Source organism: Eulemur rufifrons, chromosome 28 (assembly GCF_041146395.1).
Source record: "Eulemur rufifrons isolate Redbay chromosome 28, OSU_ERuf_1, whole genome shotgun sequence".
NCBI lineage: Eukaryota > Metazoa > Chordata > Mammalia > Primates > Lemuridae > Eulemur > Eulemur rufifrons.
Window position 1 is genome coordinate 2,214,753 of NC_091010.1, and position 23,891 is coordinate 2,238,643.

At 37.9% G+C, this 23,891-nt stretch overlaps 1 protein-coding gene across 1 annotated transcript in view; it reads right to left on the bottom strand.

Moving 5' to 3' along the window:
- Positions 1-12,796: 12,796 nt before the first annotated feature.
- LOC138376518 (zinc finger protein 33B) overlaps positions 12,797-23,891 on the bottom strand; it is a 48,138-nt gene continuing 37,043 nt past the window's right edge. Inside the window, exon 5 of the mRNA XM_069460907.1 lies at positions 12,797-14,928. Coding sequence (XP_069317008.1) covers positions 12,842-14,928 — 2,087 coding nt within the window. The 3' untranslated portion in view covers positions 12,797-12,841. The remainder of the gene's footprint in view (positions 14,929-23,891) is intronic.

Below are 23,891 nucleotides of genomic sequence, written 5' to 3' on the forward strand. Positions count from 1 at the left end.
GCTGCCCATTGTCTCCATTACTTTTCAACATAGTATTGGAAGTCCTTGCGAGAGCTATCAGGCAAGAGAGCAGAATCAAGGGAGTCCAAATAGGGAAGGAAGAGATCAAACTCTCACTTTTTGCTGATGATATGATGTTATATCTGGAAAACCCCCAGGATTCAACCAAGAGACTCCTGGAATTGATTAACGAATACAGCAAAGTCTCAGGCTACAAAATTAATATACACAAATCAGAGGCATTTATATATGCCAATAACAGTCAATCGGAAAACCAAATTAAAGACTCAATACCCTTCAAAATAGCAACAAAGAAAATAAAATATCTAGGTATATATCTAACTAAAGAGGTAAAGGACCTCTATAAGGAAAACTATGAAACACTGAGAAAAGAAATAGCAGAACTTGCAAATAGATGGAAAAATATACCATGCTCGTGGATCGGAAGAATCAACATTGTTAAAATGTCTATACTACCCAAAGTGATCTACAGATTCAATGCAATCCCTATTAAATTACCAACATCATTCTTTACAGACATAGAGAAAATAATTATACACTTTGTATGGAATCAAAGAAGACCCCGTATAGCAAAAGCAATTTTAAGCAACAAAAACAAAATGGGAGGTATTAATTTGCCAGACCTCAAACAATACTACAAGGCCGTGGTTCTTAAAACAGCCTGGTATTGGCACAAATGCAGGGACACAGACCAGTGGAACACAACAGAAAATCCAAATATAGAACCATCCTCATATAGTCACCTAATTTTTGACAAAGCGGGAAAGAATATACCCTGGGGACAAGAATCCCTATTCAACAAATGGTGCTGGGAGAATTGGTTAGCCACTTGTAGAAGACTGAAACAGGACCCACAGCTTTCACCTCTCACAAAAATCAAATCACGGTGGATAACAGACTTAAACCTTAGGCGTGATACAATCAGAATTCTAGAAGAAAATGTAGGAAAGACTCTTACAGACATTGGCCTAGGCAAAGAATTTATGAAGAAGACCCCCAAGGCAATCACAGCAGCAACAAAAATAAATGAATGGGACATGATTAAACTAAAAAGCTTCTGCACAGCCAAAGAAACAGTCACGAGAATAAACAGACCACCTACAGAATGGGAAAAAATTTTTGCATACTACACATCAGATAAAGGACTGATAACAAGAATCTATTTAGAACTCAGGAAAATCAGCAAGAAAAAATCAAGCAACCCTATCAAAAAGTGGGCAAAGGACATGAATAGAAATTTTTCAAAAGAAGATATAAAAATGGCTAACAAACATATGAAAAAGTGTTCAACATCTCTAATCATCAGGGAAATGCAAATCAAAACCACAATGAGATATCACTTAACCCCAGTGAGAATGGCCTTTATCAAAAAAACCCAAAACAACACATGTTGGCGTGGGTGTGGAGAGACAGGAACACTAATACACTGCTGGTGGGACTGCAAACTAGTGCAACCCCTGTGGAAAGCATTATGGAGGTATCTTAAACAGATTCAAGTAGACCTGCCATTTGACCCAGCAATCCCATTACTGGGCATATACCCAAAGGAAAAAAGGTCATTCTGTAACAAAGGCCCATGTACCCAAATGTTTATAGCAGCACAATTCACAATAGCAAAGATGTGGAAACAACCCAAATGCCCATCAATACATGATTGGATTAGTAAACTGTGGTATATGTATACCATGGAATATTACTCAGCTATAAGGAATGATGAAGATACGACATCTCTATGGTTCTCCTGGAGAGAGTTGGAACCCATTATATTAAGTGAAGTATCCCAAGAATGGAAAAACAAGCATCACATGTACTCACCAGAAAATTGGTTTCCCTGATCATCACCTAAATACAAATCTGGGAACGACACCAATTGGACATCAGACTGAGGTGGGGGGTGGGGGAGGGGATGGGGGTATGCCTACACAATGAGTGCATTGCACACCGTTTGGGGAGTGGTAACACTTGAAGGTGCTGACTCGGGAAACGGGGGGTGGGGAAAAAATATGAAACTATTGTTTTTAACTTGCACTGTTCACTTAATAATTTATCATGAATATTTCCCATATTATTTCATATCATTGTACAAGAAACAATGTATACATTATGAGGACATATTGTATCTAACAAGATATACTGTTAGACTCTTTGATTCTGTAAAATTAAATTGAAAAAAAAATACATAAATAAAAAAAAAAAAGAAAGACCTCATTAATGCAATAAGACAAGAAAGTATATGAAATAAATACAGATTAAAAAGGCAGAAAATTCCATTTGTTTGAAGATGATATTATTGTATGTGTAGAATATGCCCTAAGAATAGACAAACACACCTGGAAGTAACAAACTATTGTAGCCGAACTGCAGAATTGAAGGTGAATATACACAAGTTAATTGCCTTTCAGTATAAGAGCAATGAACAATTTGAAGTTGAAAATAAAAAGCAAACAATACCTAGAAATAAACTTAACCACAGAGGTGAAACATCTCTATAATAAAAATGTTAAGACACTTACGAAACTGAAAAAGACAAAAATAAATGGAAAAATATCCTGTGTTCATGGATTAAAAGAATATTATTAAAATCTCCATACCACATCAAACAATCTATAAGTTCAATACAATCCCTACTAAAATACCAATAGCATTCCTTGCAGGCATAGAAAAATCACTTCTAAAATTTGTATGGCACCACAAAAGATCCTAAATAGCCAAAACAGTCTTGAGCAAAAAGAACAACACTGGAGGCATCAAACTACCTCACTTCAAAATATGCTATAAAGCCATAGTAGCTAAAATAGCATAATACTGGCAAAAAAAAAAATAGATACATACACCAGTGGAACAAAATAGAGAACTCAGAAAAAAAAATCCATGCATTTATAGCCAACTGATTTTTTACAAAGGTGTGAAGAATATACACTAGGGAAAAGAGAGTCTCTTCAAGAACAGTGTAAGGAAAAGTGGATATGCACATTCAGAAAAATAAAACTAAACCCTGATTCTTCCATGGTGCTCACCAATTTGTTCTCACTTCCATGTTTTCAGTTGTTTTTAAGAATTTGTTCCTGATATTTGAAATGACTTATTGAGAGAACAGATAATAGTTTTGCAAATTGCCTGGGACATAAAAGCAAGACAATAGATTATTCTCATCTTTTAGTATAGAAGCATTGTTGTGAGTTACCAAATTCCCCACATCACATACTTAGGAATAATTCCTCCACTAAGGAGGAAACAGCCAGTGTTCCACTGATTACGAGAGTGACAGTCTATGCGGAGTTAGGTATTTGGTTCATGAGTCCCCTTTTGTATAGTTGACTCTGGAATAAATAAAGAGGTGAATATGAATAAGCACAGGCTCATCAGAATGTAGTGGTAGTTACTGACCTCCCTTTAAATGAATTCTTATCAGAGGTCACTTCCACATGAATTGTGTGCCATGAAATTCCCTTGACTATGGGAGATGACAAAGGGCTAAGGAAAGTCAGTGAGTCATTGACCAAAACCTTCGTGAGACCACAGAGAACTTGAGAGGGAGGCAAAGAGAACAAGTGGGAATAAGACAGAAACAGGTGTGGCAGAGAGGAAGGAAAGAGGTTAAGGAAGAGTAGGCTCACACCAGACAGCCAGTTCTATCTTGGAAATACCAACCAGTATCTCCTAAATCAGGGTAATTTTCTTTAGATGCCACAAGATGACAGAGAAGGAAAGGATTATTTGTGTTGAGCTCAGATGAGTGTGCTGTTTAAAATTTCACATTAATATTTTGAGAGAGAGCACTATTCTTTGCATAATACAGTCTATGTTGATAGATATTTATTCTTAGGGTAGACAGTCATATCCAAGTGGTAATTATTTTCAATCACTGGAATAGATATTTGGAATTATGTAAATTGGATGAAAACAGAACCACTTAGCTTTGGATTCAAAACCAGAGAAGATGACACCTGAAGCAGAGCTGACTGGCATCTCGAAGCTCCTCATGACCAGCCTCAGCCTTGGACTCCAGGTGAGTACCCAGCAGTCCCTGAGAATTTCCTCAGCAGATATCCTAAAGTGGAAACGTCTCTGCATGTTGTTTCCACGTGTGTGGCAAAGAATGCTCACCACGGGAACCACTGACCTCTTTTTCCTGACACACTAGTGATGGAAATGACACCATCCCCATTTGGTGGAAAGGCAGTTTAGTAGCAGGGAAGGCCCTGTGTCTTCTGGTCCTGATACTGCTGTGTAGTGAGGAGTCCTCTTCTTCTGTCACCTCAGAGATTTAATCCAAGGGCCAGGATGGGTGGAGGAGTACCTCTGGGGGTCTCAGAGGGAGAAGAGGTGGTGAGAATGATAATTTAAAATTTCTGTTTTGGGGTTGGATGTGAAGATGGCCTAAAACTCCTCACTTTTTCCTGTGATCTCCTTCAGAATGCTTATACAAAGCAGGCAAACAAGAGCAGATATCCACCACTACATCACAGACCAGTATCCTTTTCAAGTCTTTGAGAAGAATAGAATCCCTGGAACTGCCACCAGGGAATAACTGGGTAAACAAACAGGAATTCCAGAATTCAGATTTCAGGTAAGGTCTGTGGTGCAATCTGTCCAGCAATTTTGGAAGTGCTATTGTTTGCCGAGATGTTAGTGAAGAAATGGGAGCTGTCATCTTGGCCCAGAGAGTTGTCATGAGGGTGCTGTCTTGTGTGCTGGGGTGTTTATTTCCATCCCAGGCCTCTGGGCACCAAACCTCAGCAGAGACCCTGCCCCCTCCCATACTTCAGTTGCCATAACCTAATTATCTAGGGTCCTCAGCAGTGAAGAGAGCTATTGGACCTCTCTGTTGTGGGAAAACTCTGGAATTCTAGAAAATCAATGTGGATCTATTCCTAGCCTGGTAAAATAATTGACCTTAATTTCCCCATATTTTCAAATACTAAATAGCATTATAGATAAAAATCACCCTGAGATTAACTCAAAGAGACATAACCCTCTGCCTAATAGATCAGGAGAAAAAATAAAACTGGAACCTCCTACATCTCCTGATACCCTTTTTTCCCCTCTGCCTGTCTTAGATATGGCTTAAGAGCCAAAGACTTTGGCACTGAGGCCAGGGCAGAAGTGGATGCATGAATTCCCTGGCAGCAGGCCTCAGTGGCAGATCTCACCTGGCTGGTCAGCTGGAGAAAAGCAACCTGGGCGCTGCCCCAAGTAGCTCTGATCAAGGGCCTCCCTCTAATTCTTTCATAGCTTCGGGTCATTTATATTGGTCCTTCCTCCACCCCACATGACATTTGGTCCTTGGGATCCCTCTGGGGCCTGTGAGAGCCAGGCACAAAGGGTCACACAATGCTCTGCCCACCCAAGATGTTACAGAAAGAGAGATCTCTCAATATCCTCTGACACTTATGAGCCATGGGTCAGCAGATGTGACTCTTGGAGGGGGGCTCCCACACAGTCTCCTTTCTGGCTACAGTACCACGGAAAATGCTAGGATGACAAGGACAGCAAGCATGCTGGCCTGGAAGTTCTGCCCTTCAGAGACTCGGCTTGGCCTCAACCTGATAAACGTAAGCAACAGTTGCAGGGGTAAGGTGAGCAAGACACACCCTGCTGGAGGCAACTGTGGAATGAGGGGCCCCAGGGCATGGTAGTCAAATGGCAACCTGGAGAAGGGGCCCCTGGGCAGCCTACTCACAAGGAGACACAGCTATAGCGGCCTTGGGCACAGCCAACTAAAGAGACATCTCATCCTCCTGAGCAGCTGCGCCAGGAATCTGTACAAACCTCAAGCCTTTTAGAGGAATTTCTTTCAACCACAGAGATTCAGGCAGAATCACAACTTCTTCTGAATCGGGATCCACAGAAGAACCCTCAACCACCTGAACCACCCCTCACCAAGGCCGATTTTCAGGCCATACTCAATGTGCTACAGAGCTCACTAGCACTTCAGCGTTAGGAGGAAGGTGTCCTTTCCCCCATCTGGATCCAGGCCTCCATCCCTTGGCTGCGGAATCAGCGTGATGCAAAGGAGAATAAACAAAGACCACAACATGTTCCAGAACAAGACTTACGCAAGAAGCAGCAACCACTTGGAACCCTAAAAGAGCCTCTTTTCCCTGTCTCGTGGGCACTGCCTAAATTCTGACCTCACTTCACAGCCTTAGTGATTGTTTCCAGGCTCCATACTATCCCTCAAGGCAAGAGGCAGTGAACTCTTCCCTGAAATCCTGATGAATCAAAGCATTTTCATGACAAGGACGACCTCCTCCCTATGATCACCGTCTCCTGGGTAATCAGGACAATGCGGGAACTAGAACTAAACCAAGGAGAGAATAGGTATAAGGTGGCATTTCTGTACTTCCTTCGCTCCTGGCAAGTTCACAAGGCAAACCTGAAGGCAGGTGGATTTGGAGAAAATAGGGAAATGCTATATTTCCTCATCATGTGAGTTCATGATCAGAAGTTAGTATCATAGCTCTGACAACTGGAAATGAAAGTTACCTCACTATCCCTGTCAGTGATTGATTACACAGGCTTAGATGCATAACACTAAACATACAAATGTAGACAACATGACAAAGAAAGGCAAAACAGCAACTCCATGAAGTCATTGATCAAAGGATGACAATCTTTCCACATTGTTGCCATTTTTGTATGTATTTACATGCATTTTTACCCATGAAGCTGCCCTTTTTGTTATAAGTGCAATTATGTCAAGTTGGTTGTCTTCCTTCCTCTGCGTCACCTCCCTTCAAGTGGCACCTTCCAGATTACACCATGGATTATCAAGCTGTCTGCCAGTTTCCACTGGTGCATTAAAAATATCTTTGAAATCCAAATGTGATTTCTTTCTATAAGATCAGTGTACCAAGGTGCCTGCCGCCCCATCTTTCCTGCAGTTCCCTCATTCGTCAGCACTTTCTCCCCATGTGAACATGTGGAACTGTAGCCGGGACGCCCAGCTCTAGTTCACAGTTTGTGTTTACAGAGATGCCAGTCTGGAATTACCACACAGAGACGGTAAATCTGTACCGTCCTTCAGGTGACTTGCATTATGCTTAAGGGTTCCCTAGGGTGTGTACATTCCACACTAGCTGTTTACTGCCAGATGACTCAGCACAGGATACTTTTCCAGGGATTGTTGATTACATGAAGCAGGGGATTAAAACTCCCTCTATCACATACAGACATAGTGCACCCATACATTCTCACAGTACACTCAAATTTCCTCTGAAAACAATCTGAAAAATGTATTTGGCAGCGTTGGGTTTTTATGTTACAATAGTGACTCAACATACTCTTTATGTACACTCAAATGAGAGACTGTAGTATTGCTCATCAAGTGCCCATATTTCCAAGAGATTTTTTGAGTTTGTTTGTGCTACTATAACAAATGACATGAGACTGGGTAGTTCTAAAACAACAGAAATTGACTTCTTACAACTACTCTGGAGGCTGGGAAGTCAAAGAACAAGGAGCCAGCAGGGGTGAGGGCTGGTTCTCTGCTTCCAAGACAACCCCCCCATGCTGTGTCCTCCTGAGGGGAGCAGCAGTGTGCCCTCATATGGCAGAAGGCAGAATGGGGAAAAAGGAACCTAGTTGGTCCTCTCCAGCTCTTTCAAAAGATCACTAATCCATTCATGCCCTCATGACCTAATCACCTCCCAAAGGCCACACCTTTATACGCTGTGGCACTGGGGATTAGGTTTCAACATGAATTTTGGAGGGAAAACAAACATTCAAACCACAGCAAATGTCATCTTGTTTCTCCAATTTATGAAAAGAAATCTGATATCTTTCTCCAGAGAGCCTCAAATTGGTATCATCAGGATTAGGTGCCTCCTCAACAATGATTGTTTCACATGGTTTACGGATCCTGGGATTATGCTGCATTTGAATGAACTCTTTCACTGTGCGACAAAGTGGGTGTTTTTTCCCCCTCACAGTGAGGATTAGGGTATTTATTGCATCAGAGGCATGAAGCAGGAAAAGCATGCTGGGCCATAACCCAAAGTTGATGGGTTGAAACCATCCTCTGCAACAGCCTTGTCTGTAAGGGAAGGAGTAGCACAGAACAGAGGCAAGTGCATCCCCTTAACTGAACAAGCCCTCTTGTTAGGCAACTGGGTGCCATACTTACCTCCCCCAGTGGTCTCCTATCTTTCCACAAATTTCACAAACAGACATCTGCATGAACAATCCAGGGGTATGTGTCTACAGAACACACAGTGGTCTGTGTGGTACTCCACTCAGCCTGTGATCATCACCAGGCTGTACACGGTAACCAGAGAGCTGGAGCCAGACCCTTAGAAAGTGGTCTCCAGTGCTCATCAGTGAAGGTGCTGTGTTGTCACCGTCTTTACAGGTGGGAGCCTGAGAGACCACCAGCCAGACAGGCTGAACTCAATGACAAGTCACAAAGGAATAGAGCCAATGAACAATTTTTGTCTGGTGGAAAATAGCATTTTCGGGTGGCAACAGGTACGAGCCCCGCTCCCTCAAAAAATCAAGTTCATCCCAGGCCCAGGCCAAAGCACAAGTCTTGCAATTGGTGATTCTGTCAAGTAGCTTTGGCCATATCATGGAACCTCTTAGCCAAGAGCAGTTATAGTTAAAATTTGACCTTGGTCTTAGACAGACCATCCTGTTTATGAGGCCAACTGTTTCACCTGCTTCCTATTCATTCCACTGGTGAAAGGAGGGATTCCTACCCTGGGTTACAGAATGATCAAACCCAGGACACCTGGCACTCAAAGAGGAGCTCTACATGAGTTTGTCAGTCAGGCTTCCTCTCAGACCAGGTGAGGAAGACACTTCAGGGCATACAGGGCCACATAGGCAGCATGGTTGGGAGCAGAGTGCAAGATCAGGAGCTGTGAGGAGCAGCTCTGCAGTATTGAGGGGGGCAGTGACCCCTGTTTGCTGAGGGAGGGTGTGATTGGCTAGTCTGAATACTTCCCAGGGCTGGCGCAGGGGAAGAATGTTGCTGCTCAGTGATAAGCAGGAACTGTGCCTGGTCCCTCGATAAGGAGTGTAAGGGTAGGGGACCTCATCTATGGGAGCAGAGTAGGGAGGGAAACTTCTGGTTAGGGCATTTGAGCCCTTCTTGGCCTTGAATATCAAGAGCACCAAGAATATTGGGCCTTAATTTCAGGCCACAGTTACTATTAATATAATTAAAAATATATTTGAGAACACATAAAAACAATTCAAATGTTCATTAATGGTGACTGTAGTTTCAGTACACAGATATACCACTGACAAAAACAGTACAAAAACAAGATATCATATAGGGTAATAAGGAACTTAGGATAATTCTAAAAAATAATGCTTAAAAAAGGAAGAAGCTATAATTGAAAATATGCTTAGTTGTTGTCAACATAAAAATGCTGAGACTACATTCCCCACCTCCACTTCCGGCACGGGAAAACTGATAATGAATGATGTTTTCACTCATCTATATTGCTGAATGTAGGCAGGGCTTGTTTATTTATTTATTTCCTTAATACACTTCATATATTAGAGTAGTTTTAAGGTAACAGAAAAGCTGAGCAGAAAGTACAAGAAATTACCATAACCCTTCACCCTCCCTCCTCCAGTTTCCCCAATTATTAACATCGTACATTAGTGTGGTACATTTGTCACAACTGATGAGCCAATACTGATACATATTATTAGCTGAAATCCACGGTTTACATTAGGATTCACTGTGTGTTACATTCTATGGCATTTGACAAATGTATAATACACATATGCACCATCATAGAACCCACATTTTTCACTGCTCTAAAAACCACCTATCCATCCTTACCTTCCCCAAACCCCCGGCAACCCTCAATCTTTTTACTGTCTCCACAGTTGTGCCTTTTCCAGAAGGTCATATACCCACAAACACACAGTATAAAGTCATTTCACATTAGCTTTCTTTCACTTAGTAATATGCATTTAGGGTTCCTCCATGTCTTTTTATGGCTTGATGCCTCATTTCTATCATCTATCTGAGCACCATCTCTTGCAAATCTGCTATAATTATTAGTGTCATGAAATTTTTGCTGTTTCTAAAAAGACAATAAACTTTATTTCTTCCTTCCCAATCTGTATACCCTTTATTTCCTGGTCTCATTACATGAGCTAGGACTTCCAGAATGATGCTGAAAACCAATACTGAGAAGGGATGTCCTTGTCTTGTTCCTGATCTTAGCAAGAAAGCATCCTTTTTCTAGACACTAAGTATGATGTTAGCTGTAGGATTTTTGTAAAAGTTCTTTAGCAAATTGAGGAAGTCACACTGTATTTTTACTTTATTGAAAAGTCTTATCACGAATGGGAATTGAATTTCGTCAAATGTTTTTTCTGAATCTATGTAAATGAGCATTTTTCATCTTTAACCTGTTAATGTGATGAATTACACTGATTTTTTTAATATTGAACCAGACTTGCATACGTGCAATAAATCCCCCTTGGTCATGGTACGTAATTCTTCTTATACCTTGTTGGATATAATTTGCTAATATTTTGTTGACAATTTCTGTATCTATGTTCATTTGAAATATTTCTCTGTAGTTTTCCTTTCTTGTAGTGTCTTGCCTGGTTTTAGTATTAGGGTAAATTGGCCTCATGGAATGAGTTAAGAAGTATTACCTCTGCTTTTACCTTCTGGAAGATACTGGAAAGAACTGGTGTCATTTCTACCTTAAACATTTGGTGGAATTCAAACCAGTGAATACATCTGGTCCTACTACTTTGAGTTAGGTTATTAATTAATGATTCAATTTTTTAATGGATATATTCCTATTCAGGTTTATCTTGTGTGAGTTTTCATAAAATGCATCTTTCAAGGAATTGGTCTATTTCAGCTAGGGTATCAAATGTATGGGCAGGGTTGTCCGTTACATTTCTCTCAATCCTTTTAACATCCATGGGATCAGCAGTGATAGCCCCGCTTTCTTTTTTGATATTAGCAATTTGTGTGTCTTCTCTTTGTTCTTAGTTAACCTGGCTAGAGATCTGTCAATTTTATTGACTTTTTCAAAGAACTAGGTTTTGGTTATATTGATTTTCTCTTTTCAATCCCACTGATTTTTACTCTAATTTTTTTTTTCAGCTTACTTTGAATTTAACTTGCTCTTTTTTTTCTAGTTTTCTAAGTTGGAAACTTAGGTTATTTGTGTAATCAAAAATCATTAGATTGTGTAATCTTAAATTGCTTGTACAATCTGACTATGTGACATAGCATATGACCTTTACACTGTCAATCCAAACCCCACTCCAGCTTGATTCTGACCCTGTTTCAGCCTCAACCCTCCTACTTATATTGTCAAGTCTCTGAGGTCCCAAATCCCCGTTTAAGAACACAGGACCCGGAACTCACAGTCCCGCAGCCCTAAGCAGCACCTAGTGCACCTAGTCTGTGTGTGTGTTTCTCCTTCCTAGGCCCTATCTTAGAGGGCAGCTGCTTACAGAAGGTTTGGACAATCACTCAGGCTGAGGCTAGAGTGTTCACTCATGTACAAGGCACTTCAAGGCAAGTGATAAACCGTGGATAATAAGAGAAAGGGAGTAATGTGGAGAAGAGCCTAAATCTTCACGTGAACAGAATGCCTTTTTTTTTTTTAACATTTTGATTTATAACTTTTAAATGGTTAGACATTATCTCTGTGGGTCTCCTTTTAAATTGTTGCTCCAGGGCCTTAGAAACAACGGGGATAGGCCTGATATAAGAACTACTAACCCAAAGATACCTACTTCCTATTCACAATTATATTAAGTTCCACCATGTGTATGAAATAAATACACAGTATTAAGAACCATTACCACATACATAAGTCCTATACACTTCAGGGCCAATTAACATGTGTTTAATATTATTGCCCTGATTATTCCATTTATCTATACTTTTAGAAAGTTTCATTTTAAAATGGTTGCTCGGTGTAGGGTTGCAGAAAGGGTGTGGTTATTAATACAAGGGAACTTCCTGCAGTTAATCCTGATTTCCTTTGTGAATCTTGATGCAATACAGATCCCAGGTTCTTTTTTAGTTCTATAGCCTAGTTTTGTTGATGGTTACTCAATTCTAAAACTGATAAAATTTTATGTTAATATAACTACACACACACAAAGGGTGTATGTAAATGCTGATGAAATCTGAATGATGTCTGTATCTTAGTAGCATAGTATTACCAAAATTTCTTCTATATGAGCATATGCTATGAACATGTAAGATATTACAATTAGAGGAATCTTGGTGAAGGGCATATAACAATTCTCTGTACTCATTACAACTTCTTGTAAGTCTATGTTTTTTGTTTGTTAAATGTTAATAAAAACTTTTTAAAATTTTTTTTAAAGTTTTAAAGCTTTACATTCCACTATGTGTGTGCATGCATATGTATATATACATATATATACACACACACATATACATATATTGTTTGTTATGTTTCCTAAAGACTCCTGTGACATCAAACCCAAAACATAACTTCTAATATATTATTTCTAAGCAAAATTTTCAATTTATATTTCTTAAATTGGCAAATTTCTCCTGTGACACAATCCTGATTGTATTTTTGCTAAAAGCTTTCACAAATTCACAAAATCTGTATGGTTTTATATGAGTATTAACCACCTGACATTCAATGGAATATCACTTCTTAACAAATAATTATTGTAGTCTATGGATTTATCCCTATCATTACTTTGGAGTAAAATAAAGCCAGTTTGTAGATGAAGGTTACTGAACATTTAGGATGTCAACAGAGTTTCCTCCACAGTGTTAATATTCTTACAGTGTCATGGAGGCTGACTTGTAGCTGAACATTTCTAATAATTCATTTCATTCAAAAGGTTTTCCTCCTGTGTGTGTTCTCTGATGTACAATGAGATTTGACTTTTGAGAGAAGGTTTTTCCACAAGTGTTACATTCATAGGGCTTTTCTCCTGTATGTGATCTCTGATGTTTAGCAAGGTCTGATTTACGGTAAAAAATTTTCCCACATTCATTACATTGACAAGATTTCTCTCCTGTGTGAGCCCTGTGATGAACTGTGAGGGATGATTTGTGACTGAAGGATTTCCCACATTCATTACATTCATAGGGTTTCTCCCCTGTGTGTTTTCTCTGATGTAAAGTAAGTCCTGACTTCACACAGAAAGATTTTCCACAATCATCACATTTATAGGGCTTTTCTTCCGTATGGGTTCTCTGATGTACGATTAGGGCTGACTTATGGCAGAAAGCTTTTCCACATTCATGACATTCATAAGGTTTCTCCCCTATGTGAATTCTCTGATGCTGAGTGAGTTGTGACTTTTGGCAGAAAGTTTTCCCACATTCATTGCATTCATAGGGTTTCTCTCCTGTATGTGTTCTATTATGTTTGGTTAGGTAGGATTTATTGTAAAATATTTTTCCACATTCACGACATTCATAGGGTTTCTCCCCTGTATGTGTTCTATAATGTTGAGAGAGGGTTGACTTATGGCTGAAGAATTTCCCACATTCAGGACATGCAAAAGGTTTCTCTCCTGTGTGAGTTCTCTGATGTACCATGAGGTCTGACTTCAAGCAGAATGTTTTCCCACATTCATAACATTCATAAGGCTTCAACCCTGTATGAATTATCTGATGCCTGGTGAGTACTGATTTGTGGTAAAAAGTTTTCCCACATGCATTACATTCATAGGGTTTATCCCCTATGTGAGTTCTCTGATGCTGTGTAAGATGTGACTTTTGACAAAAAGATTTCCCACACTCAGAACACTCAAAGGGCTTCTCACCTGTGTGAGTTCTCTGATGTATTATAAGGTGTGAATTCATACAGAAGGATTTCCCACATTCAAAACATTCATAGGGTTTCAGCCCTGTGTGTGTTCTCTGATGTTTAGTGAGGTCTGACTTCTGGTAAAAAGTTTTCCCACATGCATTACACTGATACGGTTTCTCCCCTGTATGTGTTCTCCGGTGTAATGTGAGGGCTGACTTGTGACTAAAGGATTTCCCACATTCGTTGCATTCATAAGGTTTCTCCCCTGTATGTAATCTCTGATGTTTAGTAAAGTTTGACTTCTCCCAGAATGTTTTCCTACATTCATTACATTGGAAACGTTTCTCTCCTGTGTGTACCCTCTGATGACGAGTGAGATGTGATTTCTCCCAGAAAGCTTTCCCACATTCATTACATTTAAAGTGTTTCTCTCCTTTATCAGCTTTCTGAAATTGTGACAAATATAATTTCTTCCTGAAATTATTCCCACTTTCATTATATTCATTGTATTTCACATGTACCCCATGATGTTTCAAAAAGGTGGACTTCTCATGTAACAATTTCTCACAATCACTAAATTCATAGTGATTCTCCTTTGAGGGAGGTATCTGATGGAACAAGAGGGATGAGTCATCATAGAAAGTTCTGCTGTATTCATTATATTCACAGCAATTCTCCTCTGTGTTCTCTCTCTTGTGTATCTTAAATGTTGACTTTTCAAGGAAGGTTTCCTGACATGTATTATATTCAAAATTTTGTTCTAAAGTTTGAATCTTCTCATGCTGCATAGGGTCCTCAGGATGACTGAAGGTTTTCCTAATGTTAAAACATTCACTTTTCTCTCTAGCATGAGTTTTTTCCTGCTTAATACTGAGTAGAAATTTTCCACAGGCATTAAATTCATTAGAATTTTTTCCTAAATAGTTGTTCTTACTGACAACCAATTCTGAAATATTGTTGAAACTCATTCCACATGAATTACAATGACAGAATATTTTTCTGGAAGGAAAATAATTTATGTCCAAATTAAATGGTTTTCCTACTACGTTACCTTGTACCTTAGTCAGCATTTTGTTATTCATGACTACAACTTCCCACAAATGTGTAGGTTTGTTTTCTTGGTTCCTCTCTTTCAGATGATCAGCTTTCCAAATGTCTAGAAATAAGAAAAATTAATCTTACCATATAAATACTAACACATTTCTTATGAAATGAGACCTCTACACAAATACCCTATCACAGCTGACTCTGATTGTTTTGTCCAATTTCCAGGAAAGAAAATAATTGTAAGTGCATATTTTTTTCTATTTCACAGGCTTGAGGTGAAAAAATAAGAACAAAAATCAAAAACAAAAGGCTTGGTATAGTGGAAAAGAGAAGAGGAATTTAGCTATTCAAACATATACATTTGATTTCCAATGTATAAAAGATAACAGCAACTGCTTAAATCTAAATTTCTCCATGCATCCCCCAAAAAACTATCAGGATTAACATAAGGAAAATAAATAAGATTATCTGTAATAACTCATGACTGTAGCATAAGTAGAAGACAAAGAATACTACTAACTTCAAATTGCCACTAAGAAACATTAAAAAAAAAAAAAAAAAAAAAGACAGCGCACACCTATAAAGAGATTCAACTGGAGACTGTGGCAATCACATGGAATAGGGGAGACAGAAGGCTCAGAGGTGATGAGACACAAAGTTATCCCCAGAAGGGGAAATTTCCATTCTGAGAGGGAAAATACTGAAATGTCATCAAAGCTCAGGCTACTGGAAAATCCAGCAGAAGGGACTTGGAGTATATGGGAACTAAAGAGGCAAAGGCTGACCAAACTCAGGAATGAAAATAGGATGCAAATTATAAGGATCTTGTTAAGGATTAAACTGCATCCTCCCCAAAATTTATATGTTGAAGCCTTACCTCAAAAAATAGGGTCTTTCAGGAGATAATTAAGATTAAATGGGCTTATATGGATAAGGCCTTAATCTGACAGAAAGATTTCAAAGTGCACTTCTGCTCTCTTTCCCCATTCCCCCAACCACAGTGCACAGGCACAAAGAAAAGACCATGTGAGTACACAACAAGTAGGCACCATCTGCAAGCCAAAGAAGGAGACCTCACCAGAAACCCAACCCTTGTGGCACCTTGACCTTGGACTTCTGGCCTCCAGAATTGTCAGAAAATAAATTTCTGTCATTTCAGTCACCCAGTCTGTGGCATTTTATTATAGCAGCCAGTTTAATACAGAGCCCAAGGGTAAATTAGACTTGAATAAAATTTTAATAAATAGCATCAAAAAGGGGCATGAAAAGGAAAAGGAGCAGCAACAATCAAAGAGGACTAAAAGAAGAAGAAAACTGGGTCAGAAAGTTCTGGATACTAACTAAATGAATAAAAATATCATGTATTATATATAAATTATTACAGTCTCTGAAGAAGAAAAAAGAAACAACAGAATAAATCTAATATTAAAACTATAATCTGGGCTGGGCGCAGTGGCTCATGCCTGTAATCTTTGCACTCTGGGAGGCCGAGGCAGGTGGATCGCTGGAGGTCAGGAGTTTGAGACCAGCCTGAGGAAGAGTGAGACCCTGTCTCTACTAAAAATAGAAATAAATTATCTGGCCAACTAAAAATATATATACAAAGAATTAGCCGGGAATGGTGGCACATACCTGTAGTCCCAGCTACTCAGGAGGCTGAGGCAGGACGCTCACTTGAGCCCAGGAGTTTGAGACTGCAGTGAGTTATGACTGCACTCCAGTATTCCAGCCTAAGTTAAACAGCGAGACCCTATCTTATTTCTTTTACTAAAAAAACCCCCCAATGAACAAGAAAACCCCACTATAATCTAAGATAACTGTCCAGAAATAAAAGAAGACCTGATGCTGAGACACATATTCAAAGGAACCACCATGAACCTAGGAAAACTGACCTGGAACAGTCCTAAGACATAACTTAATAAAACTAAAAGAACTTAAAATTGAAGAAAAAGTCCCCTAGACAAAAAAGACCAAGTCTTAACAAACTTTACTGTAACTTTATAATGACTCTTGAAACCAACTAGTATTGTTTCTAAAACTCAGCTTTCATTTTTCAAAGTTTCAGTTATTTTAGCTCCTTTGTACTTTCACAGAAAGTTTAGAATTATCTGGTCAATTACCATAAGAAAGCCTGCTAATTACTTCACGGAATTAGACTGGAATTGTTTTGAATCTATCTATTCAAGGAGACTGCTCAGGCTGCTATAATAAAATGCCACAGACTGGTTGACTTAAATGACAGAAATTTAAGGAAAAGAACATATTAACAATATTGAGCTTTCTGACATATAAGCAGGGAACTACATTTACTTAAGTCTTTATTTTCTCTCTGCAATGGCTTATAGTTTCCAGTGAGGTTTTTCACATTTTTTGCCACATATCTGTAAAAAAAAAAATATATATTTTTGATGCTATTTTAAATAGAATATTCTAAAATTTGAATTTTCAATTAACTACTGCTAGCATATAGAAAATTGATTTTTGTGTATTTCTCTCCTGTAGCCTAGCTATATTCACTTAATAGTTTTAGTCTTTTTTTTTTTTTGTAGACTCTATTGGATTTTCTACATAATCATGTCTTTCATGAATAAAGACAGTTTTACTTCTTTTCCACTCTGGTCTCTTTTTCTTTCTTTTTCTTCCCTGATTACACTAGTTGCATTGTATCACACTATGGAGTGTGACTGAACATCCTCGTCACGTTCCTGATATTGGAAAGAAACCATTCAGTTTTTCACAATTACATACAATGTCAGTTGCCGGTTTCATGTAGATGCCCTTTATCAGATTAAAGAAGGTACTGTCTATTCTTCATTGGAGAGTTTTAATCAGAAATGGGTGCTCAATTTTGTCAAATGCTTTCTCTGAATCTACTGAGATAAACATATGGATTTGACTTGTTTTTCTTTTTTTAAAATACACAGCAGGGAGGAACTGACTACATAATTCAAAATGCCAGTACAAAAGGAAAATGTGGGGCCAGTTACTCAAAAAGCATAAAGAGAAACGTAGTAAGAGATAAAATAAATTACGTCTTTTCCTTTAAAAATATTTTATTAGGTATTAATATGTATAATAGAAATAGATGAGTAACAACAAACTTACAAATTACAAAATATTTTTGGTACAGTAACTATATAATACATTAATTACTAATAGTTTGTTAATATGATGTGTTGATTTATCGTAAGATTTTTCACATCCCTGTCTGCAAATTCATTTATTAATATAATTAAAAGTAACACTAGCTATTCTTGGCAAATGCAAGCCAAATAATTTTCACTGATTTTAATTCTGAGAAGGTTCTTTCAACTGGTGCAATTGTTATAGTAGCTGTTAACAGGACTTTATGGGTTGGGATAACATGGTCTAAATTTCTGAGTTCTGATAAATTATTTCAAAATATAAGTTTTAGCATATATAGAGAAAAACATTCAGGAGGAGCATTTTTCTAAAACTAATTCTTCATAAATATTAGTTTTGTGTAACTCCGAATTTAATTTTAAATGTAAATTTATACCATACAATGGCATTTTAATGATTTCTCTGATATTTTCTACAACTGTACAAGAAACCAAAAATAGCTTCAGGATTTGTATACAACTCAAAACACCTGTTTATGCAGTCTATTGCTATAATTTCAAATGCAAGGAAAAAATATTTAAAAAATTAACTTCCTTGTTAATAGTTGCCTCATCTAAAATTCTGTATGAAAATAATGTTTTCCATCAAATTCTATTTCTAAGCCTTTGGATATTTTCTTTGCAATACTGCAGCAGTTCTCAAGACCAGACAGTCTATACTCTAAAGAATTCTAGTAACTGCCTGATATGCCTTAACCGTATAGCCACAAGTATGCTTTTGTTCCATAATATTTTACTAACAATGATTATTACATAAATGGTGGAGGTTATTGTCCTAGTATTCAGGCCAGAAAATATTTCATGCAGGTGCCAGAGGAATAGACTCAGAGAAGAGACAGGCAAGTCCGCCTTTCACTGTGGGTACTCCCTGGGGGCTGCAACAACTAGGCTACAGTTGCTGGGTTTGCTACTGCTGCCATCAGTGCGGAAAAGGGTCCTGGCTTGGTCACCCACTCACAACTCCAGGACACTCTGGCCTGCATTGAACAGCCAGACCAATGGCTTAGTGAGCACACTGCCTCTAAAGTATCCTGTCTGCTTGCACACATGCTCCACTGTCCCATTAGACTTTACATATAAATCACAAGTTCAAATGTAAAACTGTGAAGAATTTCAAGATGGTAACAACAGGACATAAAGCCAAGGACAGAACCCCTTCGGAGGGTGCAGCAGTGTGTGACTACACAGGTCACGTGGACATGAAGTTGGCCTGGAAACGGAATTATAGTTTTTCAAACGTTGAAAAAAGCATGCCTGGGATTAACCACACTTGGTTATGAGGTATTAGCCTTTATATATTGTTTCCAATTGCTAAATTTTTGTTTAGAGTTATTGCATTTATGTTCATAAATGCATAAATGGAAACACTGGTCTGTAGCTCTCTTTTCTTGTAATGTCTCTGTCCAGTTTCGGTATTAGGGCAATGCTGGCCTTAAAGAACGATTTAGGAAGTATTCCTTCCTCTCGAATTTTCTGAAAAAGTTTGGGTAGAATTAGTACTTAATTGTTTGCTAGAATTCACTAATGAAGCCATCTGAGGACCTGGAGTTTTCTTTATAAAAGGTTATTTGTTTCTTTTGGAGTAAGCATTAGTAGCAGAAACTTGTGTTGCATAAGAAAGATCTCAAATCAATGACATCAGACGCTTTCACCTTAAAAATACAAGAAAAGAGCAAATGCAACTCAAAAGCAAGCAGAAGAAAGGAATAAAGATCAAAATGGAAAATAATGAGGTCAGTGTCTATTATGTACACCTTATGTTTCCTATATCTGAATTTCCTATATTTAAATATCCCATACATTCTGTTTTCATTAATACTCAGTTCTTTCTAATTTCCCTCTTTGAGTTCTTCTTTGAATTGAATTATGTAGAAGTGTATTTAGTTTCCAATCCAAATTTATGGATTTTATAGATCTTTCTGTTATTGACTTTTAACTAAATTTAAATCTCTTGTGGTGCGATAAAATATTTTATATGATTTGAATCCTTTAAAATTTATTAAGACTTGTTTTATAACCAAGAATGTGATTTACCTTGGAAAATATTCATCTGCCCTTGAAAAGAATGTATATTCCACTGTTCCATTAATATTTTGTGTGAGAAAGACCAGAGGAATAGTTTACAAATGTCAATTAAGGTATTTCGTGTTATTCAAGTCTGTATCTTTGCTCCTTTTCTACTTCCTGTTTTATTAATTATTAGAAGATGTTGACATCTGACTGTATCTGGATCTATTTCTCCTACCAGTTCTATCAGATTTTTCTACAAATATTTTGAAAAACTCTTACTAGCCTAAGTTTAAGATTATTAAATCCTCTTGATAAATTGATCTCCATCAATATGAAAAAAATCTTAATCACTGGTATTCTTTTCTCTGAAATCAACTTCATCTGATTGACACAGCACTACAGCCTTTTCGATAATTTTATCATTGCATAACTTTTCCCATCCTTTTCTATTTAATCTATTTGTCTTTTAATCTAACATGTTTCTTTTATAGGCAGTATATAATTGGATCTTACTGTATTTGTCTCCTGTTGAAATCTCTCCCTTTTAAATCGGGTGTTTTAGATCATTTACATTTTCTGTGATTATCAATATGGTATTATCTTTAATCAGTGTACTTTTAAGTAATATTACATGATTATACAAATATGACTCTTAACAACAGTATCCTTTATCTTCTCTCCTGTTAGCCTTTAGGCTATAATTGCCATATATTTTACATACATGTTATAAACCCATAATCATTTTTGTTATTTTTATTTATTGTTTTTTGAGATTTAAATAGAGAAAAATCTCTTATGTACATATCCTCAGTCATTTCCTGTTCTTCAACTCTTTGAGTAAATCCAGATTTCCATCAGATATCAAAATATTTCTTATAGTACAGGTCTGCTGGTGATGAAATCTATCAGCTTTGAATATGTGAAACGACCTAATTTCCTCATTGTTTCTGACAGTTACTATTGCTGAGAATACAATTCTACATTGACAGTCTTTTGCTTTTAGAACTCTACAGGTAATGTTCCACTATCTTCTCTCTTGACTCATTTAAGGAGAAATCTGCTATCATCCTTATCGTTGTACCTCCACAAAACATGTCTTTCCTCTCTACCTGCTTTTAAAGATTTCCTTTAACATTGGCTTAGAGCGTTGTGATTGTGATTCATGTGCCTTGGTGTGGTTTTCTTTATGCTTATCGTGCTTGGAGTTTGAAGAGCTACTTAGATTGGAGGGCTCCCATCACATTTGGAGATTTTTTTTATCATCCTCAAAGTATTATTTTCTGTTCCCTGCCCCCTTTCCTTAAAGGACTCCAATTCCAGGTACATTAGACTACTTGACGTTCTCCTATAGCTCATAGGAGCTATTTTTTTTTTCAAATATTTTTCTGTTCCGTTTTGGTTTCTATCACTGTGTTTAAGTTCACTAATCTCTTCTTCTGCAATGTCTAATCTGGCATTAATTCTTGCCTTATGCATTTTTCATTTCAAACATTATAGTTTTCCTTTATAGAAATTTTATTTCCATCTTTTCTGTTATACTGAATGTTGATCTTCCATACCTCTAAAGTTTTAGAAAATGCAGAACTCAGGTGTAATACTGTTTCAATGAACTTGTTGCCTAATTCTGAGTCCAATTCAATGTACTGATTAGTCTCTTCAAAAAGGCCCATGTTTTCCCATATGTTTGTATGTCTGATCTCTTCAAGATGGAAGGAAGATGGATGGAAGATATTGCCAATTTTACTTTGTTGGATGCTGAGTACTTTTGGATTCCTATAAGTATTTTTGTGCTTTGTTCCAGGATGCCCTTAAGTCATATGGAAACAATCTGATACGGTCAGGTCTTTTATAATTTGTTAGGAAATTCTGGGGCATATAAACTCCTCACTACTGAAACAAGACCTTTCTGACCACTCTACCCAGTACTCTGTGAATTGAGTTTTTCCACTCTGGCTGGTGGGAACAGTCTTTTCCAGTCTTTGTGTGAGTGTTGCATACTGTTCCCTCTAATTCTTTTCAAAAGTTCTTTCATTAATAATGATATTAAAGTGGGTTTGGTTTACACACATTCCATGTTAACAATCATACTTTTTAAAGAAGCAATCCATAGTGTTGCAAAGTCTGGGAGTCCAAATAAAAGAACTACTCCAGTGTAAAATCTCTACAGAGAGAAAAAGAATTCTGCATTTCAGAGTTGGCTTGTTGAACCAGGTGAAGACATTTGGCTATATGCTTCTAAGATTGAAAATGGTTTTCTTTATTGTACTCTCAATAGTGTTTTTTTAAATCTCTTACAGCAGTCTCTACCTCAGGCACTAAGTGCTATGATAAGGTTAGCATATTGATATGAAAAAGCTAGGACTTCCAATTTTTTAAGATAATTTAAATGTAAAATTCAACCGTTATCTGGCAATCTGATGTAATATGGTGTGCAGTCTGAATATTGCATGAACATCTAAGGAATTACCTGTTGTAGTGCCAAAGATCACTTGTTGCTGATTTTGTTCTGTACAATGTATGTAAAACTTTCATGGTGGAGACAGATTTTGTGCTCAGGGCCTTGTCTCTAGGAAGATTTTGTCATTTCTAAGCATTTTATCAGTTCCAAATACAGTTTAGAAGATTAAGAAAAAAAAAGTTCTTTCATTAATTTCCTCACACACAAGCTGATTAGTACTTCACTGAATACTCAAGGAGGCCCTTTTACAGATCTCCAGACGTCTCTTTCAGTGCAGGTGTCTCCTGCAGGCCACTAGCACTTCTCAACCCCCTACAGCACCATGTTCTAGGAAAGTATGGCTGATAGGTCTTGAGCTGGCTTCCTCCATCAACCCCACTTGAAAGATCCATCCCAGCCATGCCAGTCTGAGAATACTGGAGCACCAAAATGCTTGGCACAGCTAACTGATTGGAAAGAGATTCCAAAGGAAACCAAGAAAACCAGAGACAACTGCTCCCCACCCAGATCCCTGATCATAAAGCACAGTGTCACTTGGAGAAAAACAGGACACTGTTCCAGCCCCTGAGATCCAAAATACTGGCACATAGCTTTTACCCATGAACACAGGCAAGCCATAGTAATAATGAGCTCTAAAACTCTTCTCTAGAAAATTGATTTGTATAGAAAAAAGTGTAGGTAAGTTCAAGCCTAAGGTCAACCTTGAAAACAATGGAAATTCAATGATAACCAATTAAGAGGGTGTTAGTTCCATGAAAACAAGCTAAACCACAAACCAACTAAAAGTTTACCAAAGAGAACAAAGGGAAAGAAACAGGTAAGAAAAGGCATCCAGGGCAATCAGATTTGCTCCTCTCTAACACAAACATTCATACAAATACATAAACATACAGATTTTCTACAATAATGATTTTGAAACATATTTTTTAGGAGATGACTTCTAGAATACTGGCATGAAAAGTGACTTCAAACACTAGCCTCCAAGACTACACTCTGAAATGGGCCCAAATTTAACTGAAACAAATTGTGAGCAAAATACAGCCCAGGGCACTGTTAAAAACAATAAAGAAATAAGTCAGCAATTAATAGAGGCTAATAGCAGAGGGTGATAGCAGGTAGACAGGCTAACATAGCAATCAGGAAAGGAGAAACTCAAAAAGAAATAATCAACCTGAGGCCAGGTGTGGTGGCTCACGCCTGTAATCCTAGCACTCTGGGAGGCCGAGGCAGGAAGATCATTTGAGCTCAGGAGTTCGAGACCAGTCTGAGCAAGAGCAAGACCCCGTCTCTACTAAAAATAGAAAGACATTAGCCAAACAACTAAAAATATATAGAAAAAATTAGCCGGGCATGGTGGCGCATGCCTGTAGTCCCAGCTACTCGGGAGGCTGAGGCAGAAGGATTGCTTGAGCCCAGGAGTTTGAGGTTGCTGTGAGGTAGGCTGATGCCATGGCACTCTGG